Source organism: Pteropus vampyrus, unplaced genomic scaffold (assembly GCF_000151845.1).
Source record: "Pteropus vampyrus isolate Shadow unplaced genomic scaffold, Pvam_2.0 Scaffold4, whole genome shotgun sequence".
In the NCBI taxonomy this organism is placed as follows: Eukaryota; Metazoa; Chordata; class Mammalia; order Chiroptera; family Pteropodidae; genus Pteropus; species Pteropus vampyrus.
In genome coordinates, this window is record NW_011888785.1 from 10,901,394 (window position 1) to 10,921,664 (window position 20,271).

Here is a 20,271-nt window from a genome sequence, read left to right on the forward strand (position 1 = left end):
AAGATATGAACAGACATTTCACCAAAGATGATAAGTGAATGGCAAAAACACACACACACACACACACACACACACACACAAAAGGATGTTCAACATCATTAGTCAATAGGCAAATGCTAATTAAAATCTAAGTAAGATACTACTACATATCTATTAAAATATTTAAAATTAAAAAGGCTCACCATGCAAAGTCATGGCAAAAATGTAGAGCAACTGGAACTCTAGTACACGGTGTTAAGTGTGTAACATAGGACAACCACTCTGGATAAGAGTGGCAGTTTCTTTAAAACGTAAAACATACACCTACCATGTGACCCAGACTTTCTCCTTCTAGGTATTTACCGAAGGAAAATGAAAGCACATGTCCATACTTGTACACAAATGTTATACAGCTTTTTTTGTAATAGCCCCAAACTGGAAACAAGCCAAATGTCCAACAACAGATAAATGGATAAACAAACTGTGGCATATCCATAAGACTATTCAGCAAGAAAAAGGAATGAAGTCCTAAAATATGCTGCGACATGCATAAATATCAACAAAATTAGGCTGAGTGAAAAAAGCCAGACTAAAAAGAGTTTATACTTTATGATTCCATTTATACGAACTTCTAGAAAATGCAAACTAATGTACAGTGACAGAAAGCAGATCAGTGGTTGCCTGGGGAATGGGGAGGTGCAAAGAGGGAGGAGAGGAGACAGGGAATACCAAGGAGCTCAAGCGAGCTTGTGGGGATGATGGATGCATTCGTTATCTTGATTGTGGTGATGGTTTCGGGGTATAAACATGTCAAAACTCATCAAATTGAGCACTTTCAACATGTGCGAGTTATTGTATGTTGATAACACCTCAATAAAGCTGTACTTAAAATTCATTAACACAGTATTCTAGATGTTGTATAAGTGTTTTAGTTCACGATTATTCGGAAAATTGTCTCAACTCTTAAACCACTTTGTGTTACAGATACAGTCTTTGTATTAAAAACAAAATGCTTCTTTTCTCTAAGCGTTCACACAAAACTGAAAAATGAAAGGACAGTGCCTTCAGATTTAATGGTATACACAGGCTGCATACAGGAGGATGAGCCTGACTGCTAGGCAGAGCAGATCCCATTGCTCTGAAGGAGAGGAGGGTAGGGAGAATAACAGTTATTTTTTTGTCCTATTCTTCTAAGGCTAACTATTTAAGTAATATTACCCATGACGAAAGGATTAAAGGATTAAGGCAACCTGGTTTTCTAAACTTGATTATCTTCTTTCAATTTCAAAGACTACTAGGTAATGTAAATATATCAAATACACTGAAATTTCTATGTGTGATTGATAAACAGCAGCCACTTAGTTACAGTGATATATATATATGTATGTATATATGTATATATATACACACACACATTTTTTTCTTCATATTTGTGCCCAACTCCAATAAATATGTAAATTTCATACTGCTGAAAAATTAAAATCCTGAACAATGTTTTAATCTTCCTTCTCTTCTAAAGGTAGAGAAAAATTATTGAATGGGCTGAAAATTCAAAATATTAGAATATCCAGTGTGACACACCAGGATTTGTTTAACATTACTATGTACTCTAGGATCTTGGGGAAAGGAGTGTTTCAGAGAGATTAAAATTTTAAATAATATGTTGGAGAGGTTGATTTAAAGTATAGAGTCAAATTAGAAAGCAGCAAAAACGGAGAGGATTAAGATGGGAGAAGTTTGATTGAAAAAGAAGGAATGTATAGAAATATGGACTTTGTGATGCTCAACTCTACAAAATCCTGAGGAAAGAATAAAAGATGACTGAAGTTTCAAGCCTGAGGGACTGAAGAAAGTGATATTATAAATAAGAAAAGGAATGGGAAGCTTATTTCAAGAGAAGAAAAAATAATGAATTCCATTATGGATGAGATAGATGTAGGGAAACAGTGACTGGTCCAGATGGAAATATGTAAAACACGGTTGGAAAAATAAAACTCAGTGCTCCAGTGAAAGGAATAAGTCGGAATTCAGGAACTGTTAGCATTTGAGTAATAGCTGGAATCACGAACGGCAATAGTATTTCAAATAGAAAATACAAAAGTTCAGGGATTGAGATCATTATCTCTAAAGTCTCAAATTATACTATGAAAATACATCCCTTTAAATATCACCAAAATGATGTGTATACTCCCATTTCTTCAAAATTTTCAAAAACATTATACTTGGCTATCACATCAGGACTAAAATTTTAACTCGACTATATTGTTTCACATTTCAAAACTGCAGAAACTGACCTCTGCTGCAGAACCCAAGTATGGTAAATTAGATGCCAGGCAGGTAACTGAGTGAAACCCGCCTAGCCTGAGACAGCAGGGAAGCAGAGTGCAGGCCTTGTCTAAAGGATCCTTTAGGGAAGGAGAGAGATGCCCAGGGAGCCGAGAGGGGGAGCCCTTACCCAAAATAAGGCTTGTGAAGTCTTAATTCTGGAACCAGTGAAAGCGCTTTTGAAGGTGTTGAGCTAGGAAAGCCTGAAATCATATTCTCACTTGCTATGCTCATGGTAAAACAACAAAAACAAAAAATAGGGTGAGGCTGAAGCCATGGTTGGGGCATCTCTCCCCCATGAAGATGATCCCAAAGCATCGAAGAACTTTTGTGAAATGTAGCTCGGAGGTCTAAAGTTGCCTGTGTCAGGTCTCTTCCCTTCAATGTCTGTGTGTAGGATGACATGGGCCTTGGACTCAGAACTGCTGCTGTCACTGTCACCCAATCCTCTCGGAGAACTAATCTTTTAGTTGAAGTACTTGTTTATACTATTTTATCCTTTCTAGTAGTTCTTCTAACTGATTTGCTAATTAAACTAGCAGGCTTCCTGATCATAAAAGTAATTTCTATTTTGTGTGTGTGAGCGAATAAGTTTGTATATTGTTTGTATAAAACTATGGAAAAATACACACCAAGCCTAATAGTTGTTACTGTTACCAGGATTCACAACTGGTTTATATTTATTCATTTTAAAGCTCTTTTGTAGTATTTGCTTTTTTCCTAAGCTAAATATCATATATTTTACAATAAAAAAAATAAAGATTTTTTAATTAAAAAAAAAAAAACAGAAGGCACTTTTGGCAGCTCTAACAACTGTCCCATGAAGAATGTGGGCCCAATGTCACTGAGTTTGATTTTTCAAGACAAACTAGAAACCTAGCCATTACGTAAAAATCTTTTTCAGATGACAGCAACAAATTCCAAATGTTTAAAAATACTCTGCAGACTGACCAAATCCTCTACAAACTGGATTTGGCTTTCAGGTGGCAAAATTTTAGACCTAGGATAAGAATGTGTTTAATAGCTTAAATCTTATCAGTATAAGGAAAAATTGTGAAAGACTTTGGAATTTAGTGGATATTCTGACTAGCTCACGCATCCGGGTTAGCTCCACCTTTGTCTTTGACCAGGTTATGTCATAACTCCGTAGGAGATAATAAGTGGAAAATTGACAGTGCTGCAATTAATCCTTGTCCACCGAAATGTATCTGGTAGAATGCATTAATTACTGTCCTGGGACAGTGACCAGTTTGGCATCCATTTATAAATTCGACATTCCCTCATTTGACTATAAATAATACTTTGGGTGATACTATGAGTTCTCTTTTGAACCAGTTGTAACATCTTACTAGTTCCTTCCTTAATTCATGAGTAAAGTCTTTGACAGATTTGATATTTGTATGTGGTTTTATCCTCTTTTAAAATTTATCCATTAACTTTAGACTACCAATCAGGGTTACTCAAAAGATTCTATTTTTCCATCCCACCTAGGTTTTTTTTCTTGGAAGGTTTGTGATATTGGTGTGATGGGGCAAAGCCTCAGAGACCTGGGAGAATAAGCACGAGGGGACAGGGAAAGGCATTATACTGATGTTGCAGATGAGCTCCACAGAACATATATTTTATTTCCATCTCTCTTAATTTATGCTCAGATGACCCCCTTCCCCGCAAAAGAAAAAAAAGTGCCCGTGAAAAAAATAAACAAAGGACTGAATCTTAGATCTATAACTGCTTTTCAATCTGTAGGTCCCAACTCTTTAGCAGAAGTAAACTCAATTTAGTGGGTCATGACCAGATTTTTTAATAGAATGAAATGGGCGGGGGTAGGGACAGGAAGGGAAGCAAAAGATTATCAGGGAGCATCATATATGACAAGTAATGTTTCATAAACTTTGTTTTTGGGTACATGTGCTAGGTCATGATAAACAATATATTTCTTAGTTTGGGTTGCAGGCAAAAAGGTTTCAAAGCCATTAATTGTACTTTGGTGCTCACATACTCCCTAAAATAATTTTGAAATATTATACACCCTCTTGCCCTTTTTAAGCTGATATCTCAAATTTTCCACTAAAATTTATAAAAGGTGTATATCTAACATATTATAAATATATGTTGAAAGAAAACTGTTATATCATTCTTTTACATTTATTCAGTGGAATCTAACCACTATAACATTTTCATATCCACCCTCAACCATTTGAAAAAATATATGAACAAGTTCTTTTCTAACAGTCAGAAATTTTACATCGTTCTTTTTTCTCCTTGAACTCTTACTCTGTTCCATTTCCACTGGTCTGGGGTAGCTCAGAGATGCTCTTACAACACACCAGTGTAGCTTTTCCTACAAACCCAGATGAATACAAAGTGGTGGTGGCATTTTTAAGAGAGCCTGTTCTCTAATTTAACACTCCTAACCCTTCAGTTCTCACCTAACCGGAAAGCAACATAATGCACATGTATAACAGCCATTAAAAATTGAACTTACGTGATTTAATAAAACTCATTTCCCTAAAATGACTATACAGTTGCTTTTAGCAAATTGAGAAATTAAATACATATTATTTCTAACCAAAACAGAACATCTAAAATGCTTAGAAAGTCAGAAGGCATCCAGCTAAGTTTATGATTATAAAGCATCAGGCAAGGGAGGATTGCGGAAGAGTGCAAAGGAGTTCCCGAGACCTTCGCAGTGTAGATCTCAACAAGGGCCATGCTGAGATTTTTTTTCTTGATTTTACATAGTTAAAAATCCTTTCCTATTTTACTTCATGTGAAATTAAAGGCAGGAAAAGCTTTTCAGAAATAGGACACATAGGATTCAAACATGAAACTCTTAAAGACAATATAGGAAATCCTAGGTTAAAGAATATTGGGGGGGGCGGGGCGTGGTTCTAGTTTATCACCACAACCTGATGAATTTTAACTGCTGGCTTTATGTGCCATGGAAAGTAGCACAGAGGCTTCATTTTATAATCTCAACTGGGAGCTATTCATCACTAGTGTGTAAGATCTAGATTTCCATCATTCAATCGTCTCACTAAGGTAAAAGAGACCTGAGAAAATTTTACTCTCCTCCATTACTCTGTAAATAAATATGACCCACAAAGTCTCTATTAGAATCATCAGGGAAGTTGCGTGTAGTTTTGTTGTTGTTGCTGATGTTGTTGGATTTGGGGATTTTTGTTGGTTTGTTTTCTTTTTAATTAACTACTCTATTACTTTCAGAATCAAGAATGACAGCCTGGCAGTGATAAGAACTGACTTCTTTTTTCCTCTACTGTCCCTTATTCATAAAAAGAAAAACAGAACAGTGTATAGTAAAGTCTCCTCCGATTCTACTAATAGGGGTAGTGGGAATCTCTCATCACATTAGACCCGGTTTCACAGTCTCTTCATTCTTAGCATTTGGGTCCAGGTAATCCTTTGTTGTAACCTACTCCTCTGTGGATGGGTGTGATAGCCTAGTATATGATGCACTAGTCAGAAGACACCTTAACTTCAACAGATTTTATTTTAAAAAATTCCTTCTTTTTAATGCAGTACATGTAAAAAAACATAGTTTTTTTTTTCTAAATAGTGTGGGGAGATATGGAAATTTAGAAGATAAAGTTGCTGCTTTCTGGGAGCTTATAAACAAACTGTACTTATAATTTATATCATTTGGGTTTTATTCACTGACCAAAAATTTATAGAGACTTTCGTGTTATCCTGACTCTTCTGAATTAATGATATAATGATATATTTTTTGTTTTAAAGAAGTTACATAATTCTACATAATTGTTACCCCCCAAAATTTGGTTTTTACGTAATAACACTGAACCTATCAATATAATACTAATTTCTACGCTCTACATTCAATGTTGCAACTCTGAAATGAAAAAAAATGACTCCTGACAATTCTAACAAAAAGTGTCTCTTCACATAAAACAAATAAGTAAACACACTTAAATAATGTCCAAAGGGAGAAGGAAGACATCCGGTGTAAGGTCACACCTCTTTACAATTCTCTATAGCACAGGAAAACCTAGAATGAATAAAGAAAAAAATAAAATGTTATTCAGTGTGGGTGTTTAAAATTGCTCTGTTTGCTCACTTAAATTCATTTAACACAACGGGAACCATCACATTCAACTTCCAAAAAGACTCACTTCCAAAACTGCCCACTAAAAATCTGCATCATTGACTTTCAATACAACCTAACTGCAACATCACAAATTTTTACTTCCTCCCCAAATAAAAACAAACTAAATTTTTTATTCATTTATTCATTTGTTCACTTTTAATTGAGTCAATCAACATGTTGTGAAGGCTAAATACTGGTCAGGCCCAGTGCTAGGCCCTAGAGAAATAGAATCAGACAAGGCACTTTCTCCAATTCGGGGAACAACGCCTCCACCACTGCCACTTGCTGCCTCTAGGCCTGCTTCTCTACCACCTCCCAGTGCTGTGGGCAGAGATCACGGTGATGAGTCCTATACTAAACCAGCACCAGCCATGCAAGTGGCTAACATGTTGCTCACAGTGCAGTCAAAAAGTATTGCTATCTGTCTGAAAACTTGCTTTAGACTCCTGAGTAAACACAAAAGCTGACTGTTTACTTCCTCCCAATTTTTCATAAAAATGCATATAAAAATACACAAGACAAAAACTGGCACTAACTCTGTAAACCATATGCCAAAGTCTGAGTCAACTTCCCATGAACTGTACAATCAATGGAGATAGATCAAAAAGTACAGCTAAGAGTTCATTATTTTATGCTGCCACATGCTGCATCTTCTATCCAAGGAATAAATGAATAAATAAACAAATAAACAAGCAAACTATAATAGGACAGGAAAAGCATTTCATCCATTCCCATTTACTAAACTTAATTCTAAAATACAAGAGCTGTATCTACCAGAAAAAAAAATAGGCTGCCAGATATCCACTTCATGGAAACTCATTCCAAAGTCTGGCAGAATTAGATTCCCTCTCCTGCCCCTCCCACCCCCACCCCCACCTCCAGGAGATCTTCCACCTCCATTCAGAAACTATAGCTTTTGGCCTGGGCAAGCAACAGGGAGGACTAATGTGAATGGTTTGTAACAGGCCAACAAAGACTTTGTTAAACAGGGTCCTAGACAGAAAAAAATTCCATGAACAGAGCACAATAAGGAGGTCTTCATGTTTGAAGAACTACAAACAGCTCCTCATTTCTAACTCATCCAGAGACCTCAATAGTCTGAGCCACTCAGTCTCAGACCAGCAGACCCACACATAGGAGTTCTGGTTCGCCAGTGGGAATTGAACAAGCTCAAGAACATGTGCGTCCACGTCTTCCAGGATTAGACATGGAAACAAGAAGTGGGTAAGGTAATCTCACCTGCCCAGTCTCTCCTTTAATAAGAGATCACCAGACTAAGACCAACATAAAGAAAGGAAAATATGGACCCAAAGACAAACAGGAAGAATATCTCTCTGGTGATAATTTTGCACGAAAAATTGTAGAGAAAACATCTTGATAATACTCGAATGATTATAAGAAAACACAATCTCTTACATGCAGGCTTCTGAGCAGAGCTGGAAAACCCAGGTGGATTGAGGATCTCCACTCTCAGACAAGACCACACACTTCCTTCCTTCTGGGGAAGCACCCTGGGGTTTTCTTCCCCCTTCACTACCTCACTATTCATCATCACTAAGACATCCAACAGATACTTAAGAACAATGTGGTCATGCTAATAGCAGTTATAAGTTACAATTTATTACTTAAGTGCACAGTGTAACAAGGCGCTGTGCTCAGAGCTTTACACGGTCTTAATGCTTACAACAACCATATGAAGCTTTATTATCTCCCATGTTGATGCATAAATTGCAACTGTGAAAAGATAATTTATCCAAAAGTCACTTAAGTGAAAGCATTAGGATTTAATCCAGGCTGTCTATTCCAAAGTCTATGTTCTTCACTCTGTGCCACACTGCCTCAACGTCCAAGCCCGAGTCATCTTCCCGGTCCGTACACGTGTCCCTACTCTATACTCCATCTCAGAAAAAAAGCATGATGGTACAAACAGCCACTAGAGACAATCAAAAGTGATACCTTGATTCTCTCCCTTTCACTTCCAATCCACCAACCACTAAGTCCTACAACTCATGATATCTCATGAAACTTTTGGTTTTTCTCCATTCATACTGCCACTAGTACTTGAGTTCATCTTACCAGAATCTCCAGGATGGATTACTGCAACCGCCTTAGGGTATCTTTGCAACACAGTGGACTCCTAGAAGCCATGTTTGTTCCGAATCCTCCCCAAGTTCCCTTCCACACCATAGCTGTTTGGAAGACATATGGTCAAGTGACTAGAGCTGGCAAATTAGATTCTCCCAAGAGCTGGTCACAAAGCCTGGGACAGCCATATAGATATGAGTAAACAATGAAGTAACAGGTGCTTGGCTGGAGAGAAAATGGTCTTAAAAAAAGACAGAATACAGCTTTGGATTCTGAAGGCTTTCCTGTGCATTCAAGCTTACCCAAAATGGTACTAATCAGTTTCCTTATGACTTAGAAATTTAAGCTGGAAGGTAGAAACAACCCAAATGTACATCAATGGAAGAATGGATACATAAAATGTGGTATAATACATACAATGGAGTATTATGTCATGTTAAAAAGGAATGAAATTCTGATGCATGCTACAACATGGAAAAAACCTTTAAGACATAATACTAAGTGAAATAAGCCAGACACAAAGTGAGAAATAGTGTATAATTCTACTTATGAGGTACATAAAGTAGTCAAATTCATAGACTGTTTAATGGATACAGAGGTTCAGTATGACATGGTGACAAAGTTCTGGAGATGAATAATAATGATAGTGGCATAACATATGAGTGTACCTAACGCCACTGAGCTGTACATTTAAAAATGGTTAAAAAGAGAAATTTTATGTTCTGTATATTTTACCACAATCAAAATAAGGTTTAAGCTGGTTTGAAGTGGTCATGTAACTTGTACCAAAAGCACTTTGATGAGGATATTCCAAGTCATGCTTCATCCAGAACCCAGATGCTTAACCTAAAATGTCAAACTGATCATTTCCCTCCCTATCTAATGCTCTCCTCCAGCATCACTATTAAGCTGCACTCTTTGGTAAGGCATGAGGAAGATATTCCAAGTTCTGGTCTTTACTTAGCTTTACCCTTAATTCTTGCCACTACCCTACCATACATCTTTGCCAGACCTCATTATCTTCAACAACTAACAAAATCCCCACACTGCTTCTCTAAAGGAGCATCTGTGCTACTATTTTAAATATAAATGTCTTTTTTTATGCATGGATAAGCCAACAAGAGAAGACAAGAATTCCATAGAAGCCAGAAAGGTTAAAAACCTTCAAATCCACAAGGATATATGCAAGTACTAGAGCTAACATTTTCCCTGTGGCCACTGCTGATTTCTAATGGCTAAAAGCCTGTGTTTTAATGATCCATATCCCACAGAGAATAAGGACAAAGTCTGGAGCTCTAACATCTTGGTTAGAAGAAAACACAAATTTTCTCTAGAAAAACATACTCTCAGACTAAACGTCAGAGAAATCAACAAAAAAAATTCCAAGAAACATGAATTCAAAATCAAAGCTTACTATACAAATGAAGAAACAAGCTATAATAAGGAATAGTCAGCAAAATCAAAAAACAATACAGATCAGACGCATAAAGACTGGGGATATCAAAACTAGAAAATAAACAGACTTACTTTATATTCTATAACATATGACAAAATAAAGGGAGATCTGAAACTATGACAAAAAATACATCGATAATAACTATTGATTTGTAAAAAAGAACCAAACAGAACTTCTAGAAACAAACTAAAAATAGTATTGAAATTAGACAGAGCAAATGAGTCACAACTGCATAAAGAATTAGTAAACTGGATGACATAAATTATCTAGAATTCAGTACAAAGAATCAAAAACACTGAATTATAAAACAAAAATCAAGAGCACAAGGCCCTTCTTACTTCTCGTTGAAATTCCAGAAGGCGTTAGAGAATAGGAGGTGTTTAGAAAAAATAGACAACCTTCAAAGCCAAAAGCTTTTCTGAAAGATAGGGTTTATTGAGCCATATGCTAGTTGGAAGAGAACCAGGTCCTGGGGCATGCAGTCTAAACCACCAGCAGCCGGGCTAGGTGGAGAAAACAAACATGCCCACCATCCTGGGTTGCAGGGGCTCTTTCAGACAATGGGTTTGGGAAAGAAAGATGTTAAGTTGTTTTGAAATAATGCATAGTGGTGATAAAAGAGGTGTGGAAAAGGTGAGGGAGGGAAAGTTCTGGGAGAGATGAATAGTCCATAAGGAAGAAGTATATGATGCTTCTGGATTGGTTGTGTGCAACAATCTGGAAAGTTCCTGCATAAGCAGTATTCTCAGGTGCTTAGTGGTTGGCTATTCCTTCTAGATGAGAACACAGTCAGGAACATGAGCAGTCTTTTGGTGGTTTTGGCCCTAGGCTGTTAACTAGTTAATCTTTCTCCTCTCTTCCCAGCACCCTGCAGCCTGCTATGATTTAATTTAGGACATCTAAGAATTTTTCTCTTATCAGAGGCAATATTTGAATAGATAATGGTTGAAAATGTCTTAGTACTGATAAAGATAAGAATTATCAGATTCACAATGTACAACATATTCAACAGCAAACTAAGTAAGAGAAATCCAGTAGAATTACAGAACACTGAGGATCAAGCAGATATAGAGACATGAAAAATTACGACGAACCACAATTTAAAAGAAAAGTAAATATTATAAGAATAAAATAATATCAAAGTAGTTTTGGGAGAAATTAACTATCCATTTAGAATTCTATACTACATAAAGATATAAAAGCTACCTTTTGAGAACAAGGCTGAAATAAACATATTCAGAAAAACACAAACCAATAGAGTTTACTACCAAAGATTCTCACTATAAGAACTTCCACAGAAGGTATCTCAAAAAGAAAAGAAATATTACCAGAAAAAAAAAAAATGGTTGAGATGTAAAAATAAATAATAAGTAAAGTCAAAAGAAGTGCTAAACACTGCACTTAATGAGCTTGATCCAACAACTGGAAAATACAATTTTTTTCCCAAGCATACATGAAACATTTACAAAAATTGCCCAAAAAACTTGTACTTGATAAGCCTTAAAGCAAGTCTCATATAATTTCAAAGAAGTAGCATCAGGCCATACCATCTGATAATGCAACTTTGCTAAAAATCAACCACACAACAAAATAACTTTAATAAGCAAAACTATACACTTGGAAACAAAAACAACCCATGATTCCAAGAATAAATATGTTGGAAATGAGAAAATATTTAGAATGTAATGATGATGACTACCTACTTATGAAAACTGTGGGATATGCCTAAAGCAGATACAGGTAACTATAGACATATCTTGGAGATATTGAGAGTGCAATTCCAGACCACTGGAATAAAGCAAGTATCACAAGAAAGCAAGTAATAATCTTTTTGCTGGTGGAAGGTCTTGCCCTCAGTTTGTAAAAAACACAACACCTACGAAGTGCTATAAAGCCAAGTGCAATAAAACATGGTATGCCCGTAAACCAGACCCAGAATGTTTTACAGGTGATATCTACCAAACAATCAACAAACAGATCATTTCAATTTTACACAGAATCCTAGAGAACAGAGGAACCACTCCACAACTCATTTCGTGAGACTAGTATAACCCTGATAATACCAGAATCTGACAAATACTATACAAAAAAGAAAAACCGCACGCCAATCTCATTCATGAACATGGATGCAAAATCCTAAACGAAACAGCAAATCAGATCTGGGAATATATAATAAAAGATAATGTATCACAACTAAGTTGTGTTTCTTCCAAGAATGCAAGTGTGGCTCTATACTGGAAAATATATTAATTTCAATCATCTCAATTAAGAAAAAAACCTATTTGATTAAATTCCATAACCACTCAAATAAAACTCTTCTCAAACTGGGAATAGAAGGGACAGTCCTTCACCTAACAAGTAGAACTGCAAGTTGTGAAGGACTTCCAGGAAGGCTCCTTAAAGGGAGCTGAGTCCCATGAAGGCACACTTTTTTGCCTGCCCACTTCTCCGCTTTCTGAAATGGGGACTAAATGGCTGATGCTCCAGCACCTATTCTGGCCTGTGAGGTGACCTTAAGGATGAAACAAGATACTGAACATAGAGGAAGAGGAGGAGCAAGACAGAATGAATCTGGGTCTGATTTCTCAGGGACTCTACCACACAGTTGCATGCTGAGTTGCCCATCTCTGGATTTCTTTGAAATGTGAAACGAAGTCTATGTGTATTTACGACATTTTTACTTATGTAGTCAAACCCCATCTTAACTGAAACACCATTTCTATTCAAAATGGTACTGGAAGCTCTAACATGGGCAAAGGCAAGAAAAATAAAATATGTAAACACTGTTAAAAAACAAAACTATAATTATTCACATACGAATAGAAAACCCAAATTAATCTTATAGAAAATTACAAGAAATGAGAGTTTACCAGGACAGCCAGAAAAAAAGTCAAATGCATGTCCATATACCAGCAACAATCAGTTAAAAATCTTTAATTTAAAAAAATACCATTTATAATTAGCAACAAAAACAAGGCACCTAGGAATAAATCTAATCTAAAAGTCAAAACTTTAATGTAGAAAATTATGAATCATTTGGAAAGATTTTAAGAGGACCAGAATAGCTCAAGAATAGTACGAGTGGTTGAGATGTTACCCGAGCAATTGTGATCAAATCCCAACACAGTTTTTCGTGGAATTTGACAAGCTAAATTTTATATGGAGAAGTAAAGAGCCAGGAATAACTATGACATTACCGAAGAACACAGTGAAGTATAAGGACTTGCCCCCAGATATCAAAAGTTATAAGGCCACAGTATTCAACGAAGTGGGTGCTAGAGCAGAGACAGAAAAATGGACTAATGGAACAGAACTGAGAGTCTAAGAACAGACCCACACATATACATTAACTTAAAGTCAGTGGCAAATGATGAAATAATCAATAAATGAGGCTGAGACCATTGCAATAAAAATGAAACAAAGAAATTGGATACCTACCTGACAACATACATAAAAACTCAATTCTAAATGATGGAATATTTTTTAAATATGATAAACAAAACTATTTTAAAAAATTTTAATATAGAGTATCTTTAAGAGTTTGATAAAAAAATTCTTAAATATTTTTTAAATTGACTTTTCAAATATATTAAACTTAAGGGGAAAATATTTAAACTATATTAAAAGTAGCTCTTCCCAATGAAAGAAAAAAAGGAAAGATGAGAAGAAAAAATAGAAAAATAGGTCCCAAACTGAAAAATGCAGCATGACTATCCACACTAATACCAAATGTTCTCAAAAATCAGTAAAAAAAAACAACAAAAAATGGTAAACACGAATAGCCAATAAATATTTGAAAAGTTGTTCAACTTTATTAGTAATCACAGAAAGCGAATTAAGACCACAAAAAACTATTTCACATCCATCAGATTAGGGAGAAAAAAACTATTAAGAGTTGCCAAAAACATGCATCAACTGGAACTCTCTTACACTCCTGATTAGAGAATAAATTGGTACCAGTACTTGGGGGGAAATCTGGTTTTACTAGTAAACTGAAGATGTACATCCTATATTCCAGCAATTCTACTGATACACCTTTGCACATTTGCACCAACAAATAGGTACAAAAATGTCATAGAAGCCCTGTACACAATACAAAAGAACTGCAAAAATCAAAATGCCAGTAACAGGGATATAACATAGTAAAAAGAATGAGCTCCACCTACATGTGTCAACATGGATTAATCTCGAAAACAAAATAAACAAGTCAGAGATATATATGGTACGATTCCATTTATATAAAGGTCAAATTGGCAAAATTGAACAACATACCATTTAGGAATGCCTACATGTGTAATTAAACTATATAGAAAAGCTTAGGATGCTTAACACAAATTTCAAAAGTTTATTTCTGGCTGGTAGGGAAGACTTAATTAAAGAAATACAAACTACTAACAGGTAAAGTTCCATTCCTTAAAATGAATGAGAGGGCCACATGGGTTCATTTAATCTCTGTGAAGAGTACTGTATACATATAAACTATATATACTCTTCTCTGTGCACTACATGTTATGTAATAAAATTTAGGTGACTCAAAAAATATCCAAAAAGCTGTTTTAAATGATCTTCTTGCTCATCTCCCTGTTTTAAAAAAAAAAAAAATCTGTTGATACATAAAAGTGGTCTTTTAACTGTAATAAAACAATGGTATCAGCATCTGGTACTTTCAGGATTGCTCTCTAAAAAACTGCTATTAAAGATATTCATACATACCCTTCCCTATATAATGTACATCAATTTGTTTACCAAAGCGACACTAAAGTGCAAAATCCTGTACAGGCTTTGCCCAGAAACATAACATAGACTGTATAGACTTGCCCCAATACATCCACTACTTTTTTATACGCCAACTAACATGCACCCTGCATCTGTTAATGAAGTCCTTTAAGACAGCAACATTGTAACAAATTTGTTAAATGCTAAGTAAACACTGAGGGAGACTATCATTTAATTATGGTGCATGGATTTCCATCTTAAATTGCCACGTGAAATCTCAAAAGATCTTATTTGCTTAAGGCAGAGGTACCTGAATTTGAACAGTGACAACTAGGTGACTTTAGACAAACTTATTTCAATATAATAATATCCCAATAAAACGTATTTTCCAGTTTCTGCAGCACCACTAGCAGGTATTTTTATGAGCACTCATTCTGGCAGCTAAAACCCCAAACATCAAGAGCCACATGAGCCAGTGACAGATATGAGAACCCTCCCCCCAATTTCCTGAAACAGGTTATCTTCCACAACTCCAGATCTCCCCTCCAGAGTCCTGGGTGCGGAGGACAATGGGAGAAAGATCGCTAGGGAGTTACAAGGAGTCCGTGAATCATATGGACAAAAGTTATTTGGGACCTTGCAAAACATTAAGTTATCTAACTCCCTCATTTTGCAAATGGAGAAATTGTGTCTCAGGGAGAAGCGCACCTGCTCAGGATCTAACAGCAATTTAAATTCGTCCCTTATCCTAACCCTGTGGTCCTTTCCCCCACCCAATCTCAAATGCTTCAATGTGTTGCTAACACAAAGGAGGTAATAAAACCCGCATCTCCGCAGTGTGGCCAGATTGTCAGGGCTAGAAAGGGTCGCAAAGGTAATCGGGGAGAGTGACGCAGCTTGAGCAGTAAATAAACCCTCTGCCACCGAGCACCAGGAGCCTGACAAAGGCGGTGAAGATCGCTGGCGACCCCACTTCCCGTCTCCATGACAGCGTGTGTCAAAACACACCATCCCTAGATTTCATTCAGCAAGAATCATGCGCTTCCCACGGAGAATCTGGAAGAGGAGGAGGCAGAGAAATGTGAACAGCTGGTGCACAGCACCGGGAAAGCCGCGGCGGGACAGGCACTCTCTCCCGCATCCGTCGGTGGGGAGAAGAGGAAAGAGTAAGGCTGCGGTGCCTCCCGCCAGAAGAGGTACCTGAGCCTGGTGCCGCAGTCCCCCGCCGCATCCGCACTAGAGCCCAACACACCTGCTTCCGGGGTCAAACCGCGGCGGGGAGGCCCGAGACCTAGATAGGGGGCCTCAGGCCCCGCCCAACCCAAGCCCCGCCTCCGCTTTCCACTCCGCAGGAGACCAGGGCAACTTCCGGGACGCCGCGCGTCACTAAGCAGCAGATCCCCACTTCCGGACACATCCCTCCTTTCGCGGTCTCTTTCTCAGACAACGAGATTTCGATCGAGATTTCAGCGCGTTTGATTGGCGGAGCGAAAGCGTGCTGGTCTCCGCCGATTGGTTCCGGGGAAATCCATCGTAGACGTCCGCGGACCGCTCGGTCTCATTTTTTCCGCTTGTTTGCCGCCAGCTGCATATCTTGCTTCGCAATCATGGTGGACGTAATGGATATGCCCAAGTCCCGCGTCAACGCCAGCATGCTACCTCAGTTCATCGACCGGCCGGTCTGCTTCGTAGGGAGGCTGGAAAAGGTGCGCGTACTCACCATCCCGGTTCCCCGGTCTGTAGTTGCGGGGACAGACCCCGTGACCTCCAGGGTGGTAGCCTCACGGTGGGTAACGGAAAGTTGAAGGAGGACAGAAAGCCTGAGAGCATCACTGCGCTCCCACTTGCTTTATTTTGCACAAGGGGACTTTGCACACTTTTTAGCTATTGCAGCCCCATTTTGGCGCGGAATAACAACGTTTTCGAATACTCCGTTCTAAGTTCTAGTGTCCCCCGTTCTGTTTGTGTTTCCATAAAAGAAATTATGAACATGGCCCCCACATTTACCTTCTGATATTTTACATTAGCCGTGCTTAACTGGTAGTCTAATTTTGTTTCCTTCTGCCGTTTTCTCGTTGAAGTTACCTCTCCATAAAACATTCCTTGATTGTTCCTCCCAGATTCCATAGCAATCTTTTATCTTGCCCCACTGCTTGATTGCAGCCCCTTCATTCTACTGGTGAGAAATAGGCCCAAAGCCTCGGAATCAGTGAACCGAGGAAGCTGAGAGAAAACCAGTGTTATATAAAGGCTTAGTAGTTCATTTTGGCCATACATCCTCTTGGTGAAACGGGTGTTTTGTTCCGACTCCACAGGTAGGGAAACTGGATAGGAGTGGATAGGCCACAGCAAGTTACAAAGTTGGCTGCACTCTGCAGCTGTCTGACACTAGAACCGTTCTCTCTTTATTTCATCATGCCCAGTTTTTAAAACATACCTAAGAGGGCTAATGTACTATTTAAATCGTGGGTGCCAGTAGATCTCACTTTTAGGTAATATGGACCCCTTTCATTTTTTCTTAGCATAGCGTTGCCAGATTTAGCAAATAAAAATACAAGACATATTTGTACTATTGTTTATCTGAAGTTGAAATTAAACTAGGCGTAGTTTAACCAGATAAAGTAACACAAGATTATAATTTGAACCAAATAAACTGTTCAAAAACAACTGCTTTGTACGCATCTACTAACTTTGAGTCAGTATGCCCATCTTGTGTCAAACATATTTTTACTTAAATGAGATTTTAAGTTTTGTTATGTGAGATTTTTAAATCCTGTTTCTTTTTTAGATTCATCCCAGTGGAAAAATGTTTATCCTTTCAGATGGAGAAGGAAAAAGTGGAACCATTGAGTTGATGGAACCTGTATGTTTAAGTATTAATTCATGTATATTATACTTAATTCTACATCTTGTTTTGGTTTGTTGCTGATATTTCTGATTCCTGGAGTGGTTGTATAAAGGACCAGCTTATAAAACTTCCCTGGTTCTAAAATTAAATTTTTGTCCTCTTCTTACATTTATGTCTCTTAACATGTCTAACAAAGGATTTTTGGGGCTCTGTGATTTTTTATTACATTCCTTAGATACTGGGTTCTTTTCAATGAGTACTTTTAAACAGATTACTCCTTGTAGAAATTCTAGACATCCTCAGTATCTTTAAATGATTTTGTTTCCACCTTAAACTTTAACCTATCTTTGGACCTATGCTAAAAATAACAGGACTTGTAACATGCTGACCATAAGTGTTCAAACTTTTTTTTTTTAAGTTGCAATTAAATTTCTGCATTGATAAAGTTTTAAATTACTTTGTTACATGAAATCAAAGATTAGTAGACTATACTAATTTTTCAAGTTAATTATCAACTGAAAATGTGATAGTATGAAGTTAACATTTTTTTCTTTGTGTTAGCTTGATGAAGAAATCTCTGGAGTCATGGAAATAGTTGGAAAAGTAACAGCCAAGGCAACCATTATGTGTGCATCTTATGTCCAGTTTAAAGAAGATAACCATCCTTTTGGTAAATAAAGCATTCTAGTTTTATATATTTAGGAGGAAAACAGTTTTATTCTTATCATGTCTTAGGTCTTGAGTCTCAGTCCTGCTATATTTTCGAATTCTATAGAATTTTCTGATCCCAAAGGAAAATGGGAGGACATTTTGGCCTGTTCGTAAGTAGTGCACATATACGTAGGAAACTCAGATTAATTAATATTTGTGGAAAGAGAAATTTTTAAAATAGAACAAAAATGTTCATCTTTTTTGTTTTAATGTCTGGTTTAAAGGCCTCAAATAATGCATAGCACCTGAAACACAACCAGGCAGGAACTGTGCCTGTACAATGGATCGTCTCCTGCACCCCCGTGTCTTTTATTTTTTTTGGAGCCACAGTTAAATAAATATGATCAATGGCTCAATTTTAGAAGATGGATTGTGAAAATAAGTTGACTTCTAAAAGGGAGAGGAAAGAGAAAGAGGTAGAAATCTTTCAGATAATAATTGGTGTTACAACTTTCCACTGTAGATTAAATGTTTGCTAAAATGTGTCTTTCAGATCTTGGACTTTACAATGAAGCTGTGAAAATTATCCATGAGTTCCCTCAGTTTTTTCCTTGGGGAGTTGTACAATATGATTGATCCTGATTGTAGACCAACTGCATTGAAGACTGTTAAGGCCCCTGATATTTGAGGGAGAGATTCTGTTATTTAATTTGTTCTCTTTTACCTAACTTTATTAGATATTCCAGTATGCTATTTTTGATGGAATTGGTATGTTGACAGTTCTCACCTGCATCCTCATAAAGAATCACTTCTCTGGCATATGGTCAGAACAGATGCAAGAGCAATAGTCTGAGTTTAGTTTTCTGTTTTAATAAAAGTTTAAATGGTACATATTATTGGTCGTTTCATTCTTTTTCGTTTAGTCAGGTATTAAAGCTCAAACTTGGAATTTCATAGTTGTAAGGTCAGAACTTAGACCTAGCAAATTAAACCCCAGGCCAACTGTGTTAAGAATTTACTTGCTACCTCATGAACTACACCATGTTATTTCCTTGACACACTATGAAAAAATGATTTTGATTTATTAAAAGAGCAAACAGAATCCTTCATCTTCTATAATTTGCGAGTACTATAGTAGAGACTCAGAACCCACGGAATATAAGGAGGTTTGTTGTAGAAGTAGGTTTACATAGTTATGGAGGCCAAAATGTCCCATGATCTATCACCTACAAGCTGGAGAACCAGGAAAGCTGGTGGAGTAATACAGTTCGAGTCCAAAGGCCTGAGAATCAGGGAGTTGATGATGTAACTCGCAGTCCAAGGTCAAAGACCTGAGAACTGAAGGCCACTGGTATAAATCCCAGAGTACAAAGGCCCAAGAACCAGGAGCTGCAATGTCTAAGGGCAGGAAAAGATGGACATCCAGCTCAAAAGGAGCAAACCCACCCTTGCTCTGCTGTTTTATTATTTGGGCTCCCAAATGGTTGGATGAGGCCCACCTACTTTGGTAAGGGCCATCTTTTTTACTTAGTCTTTTGATTCCAGTGCTATCTCTTCCAGCAATACCATCCTGGAGACCCAGAAATAATGTTTTACCAATTATTTGAGTGTTCTTTAGCCTGTCAACACATAACCATCACAGTACCTCTTTCTCAAGATTTTAAAACTGAGCACTTACTAGTGCAAAATAAGAGATACCAGATTAATAATGCAGTGAAATCATTTGATTCTTTTTCTTCCTTTCAGCTGTCATCTTTAGAATGGAATTCCTGTTTACCTGCACTTCATACCACCACATAACATTGGGGGTGGACAGGTACTGATGTGGCAGCATAGGAGAGAGAGTAATGCTGAATAACTGGTGACCTATATGGCCAGTCAGGTTTTATAAATCCATTTAGATCATAAATTATACTGAAAATACTTTTAAATTGATAACATCTTCAATTTCGACTTTCATCCCAAAATATTCTACAAATTACAGAACATGACCATAGCTAATTATGGTAAAATATTTTATTATAGGAAGTAAAGAGAATGTTGGTGAAATTGAGGGACATCAGCCAGTCCTAATAACGGTGTTGTCTT

The 20,271-nt window shown here is 37.1% G+C and overlaps 2 protein-coding genes across 6 annotated transcripts in view; one reads left to right on the forward strand and one right to left on the reverse strand.

Annotated features, from left to right (window-relative positions):
* The window catches only part of UMAD1 (UBAP1-MVB12-associated (UMA) domain containing 1), a 190,564-nt gene extending 173,280 nt beyond the window's left edge, over positions 1–17,284 (reverse strand). Inside the window, exon 1 of one of the 4 annotated variants that reach the window (XM_011363154.2) lies at positions 16,692–17,284. In XM_011363154.2, the coding sequence (XP_011361456.1) occupies positions 16,692–16,811 (120 nt within the window). In that variant the 5' untranslated portion in view covers positions 16,812–17,284. Of the gene's footprint in view, positions 1–15,884; positions 16,054–16,691 lie in introns of those variants that run through there. The other 3 variants (XM_023532991.1, XM_011363169.2, XM_011363164.2) reach the window with 3 other exon arrangements.
* Positions 16,109–19,079, forward strand: RPA3 (replication protein A3). Of its 2 annotated transcripts, XM_011363144.2 has the most exons (5): positions 16,109–16,390; positions 17,473–17,547; positions 18,094–18,202; positions 18,308–18,353; positions 18,737–19,079. In XM_011363144.2, the coding sequence occupies exons 1-5, from the start codon at positions 16,292–16,294 to the stop codon at positions 18,753–18,755; spliced, it is 348 nt and encodes a 115-aa protein (XP_011361446.1). In that variant the 5' UTR covers positions 16,109–16,291; the 3' UTR covers positions 18,756–19,079. The 2 variants fall into 2 exon arrangements, with proteins under 2 accessions (XP_011361446.1, XP_011361437.1); XM_011363135.2 differs by lacking the exon at positions 18,308–18,353 and having other exon boundaries at positions 16,132–16,390.
* Positions 19,080–20,271: the final 1,192 nt, after the last annotated feature.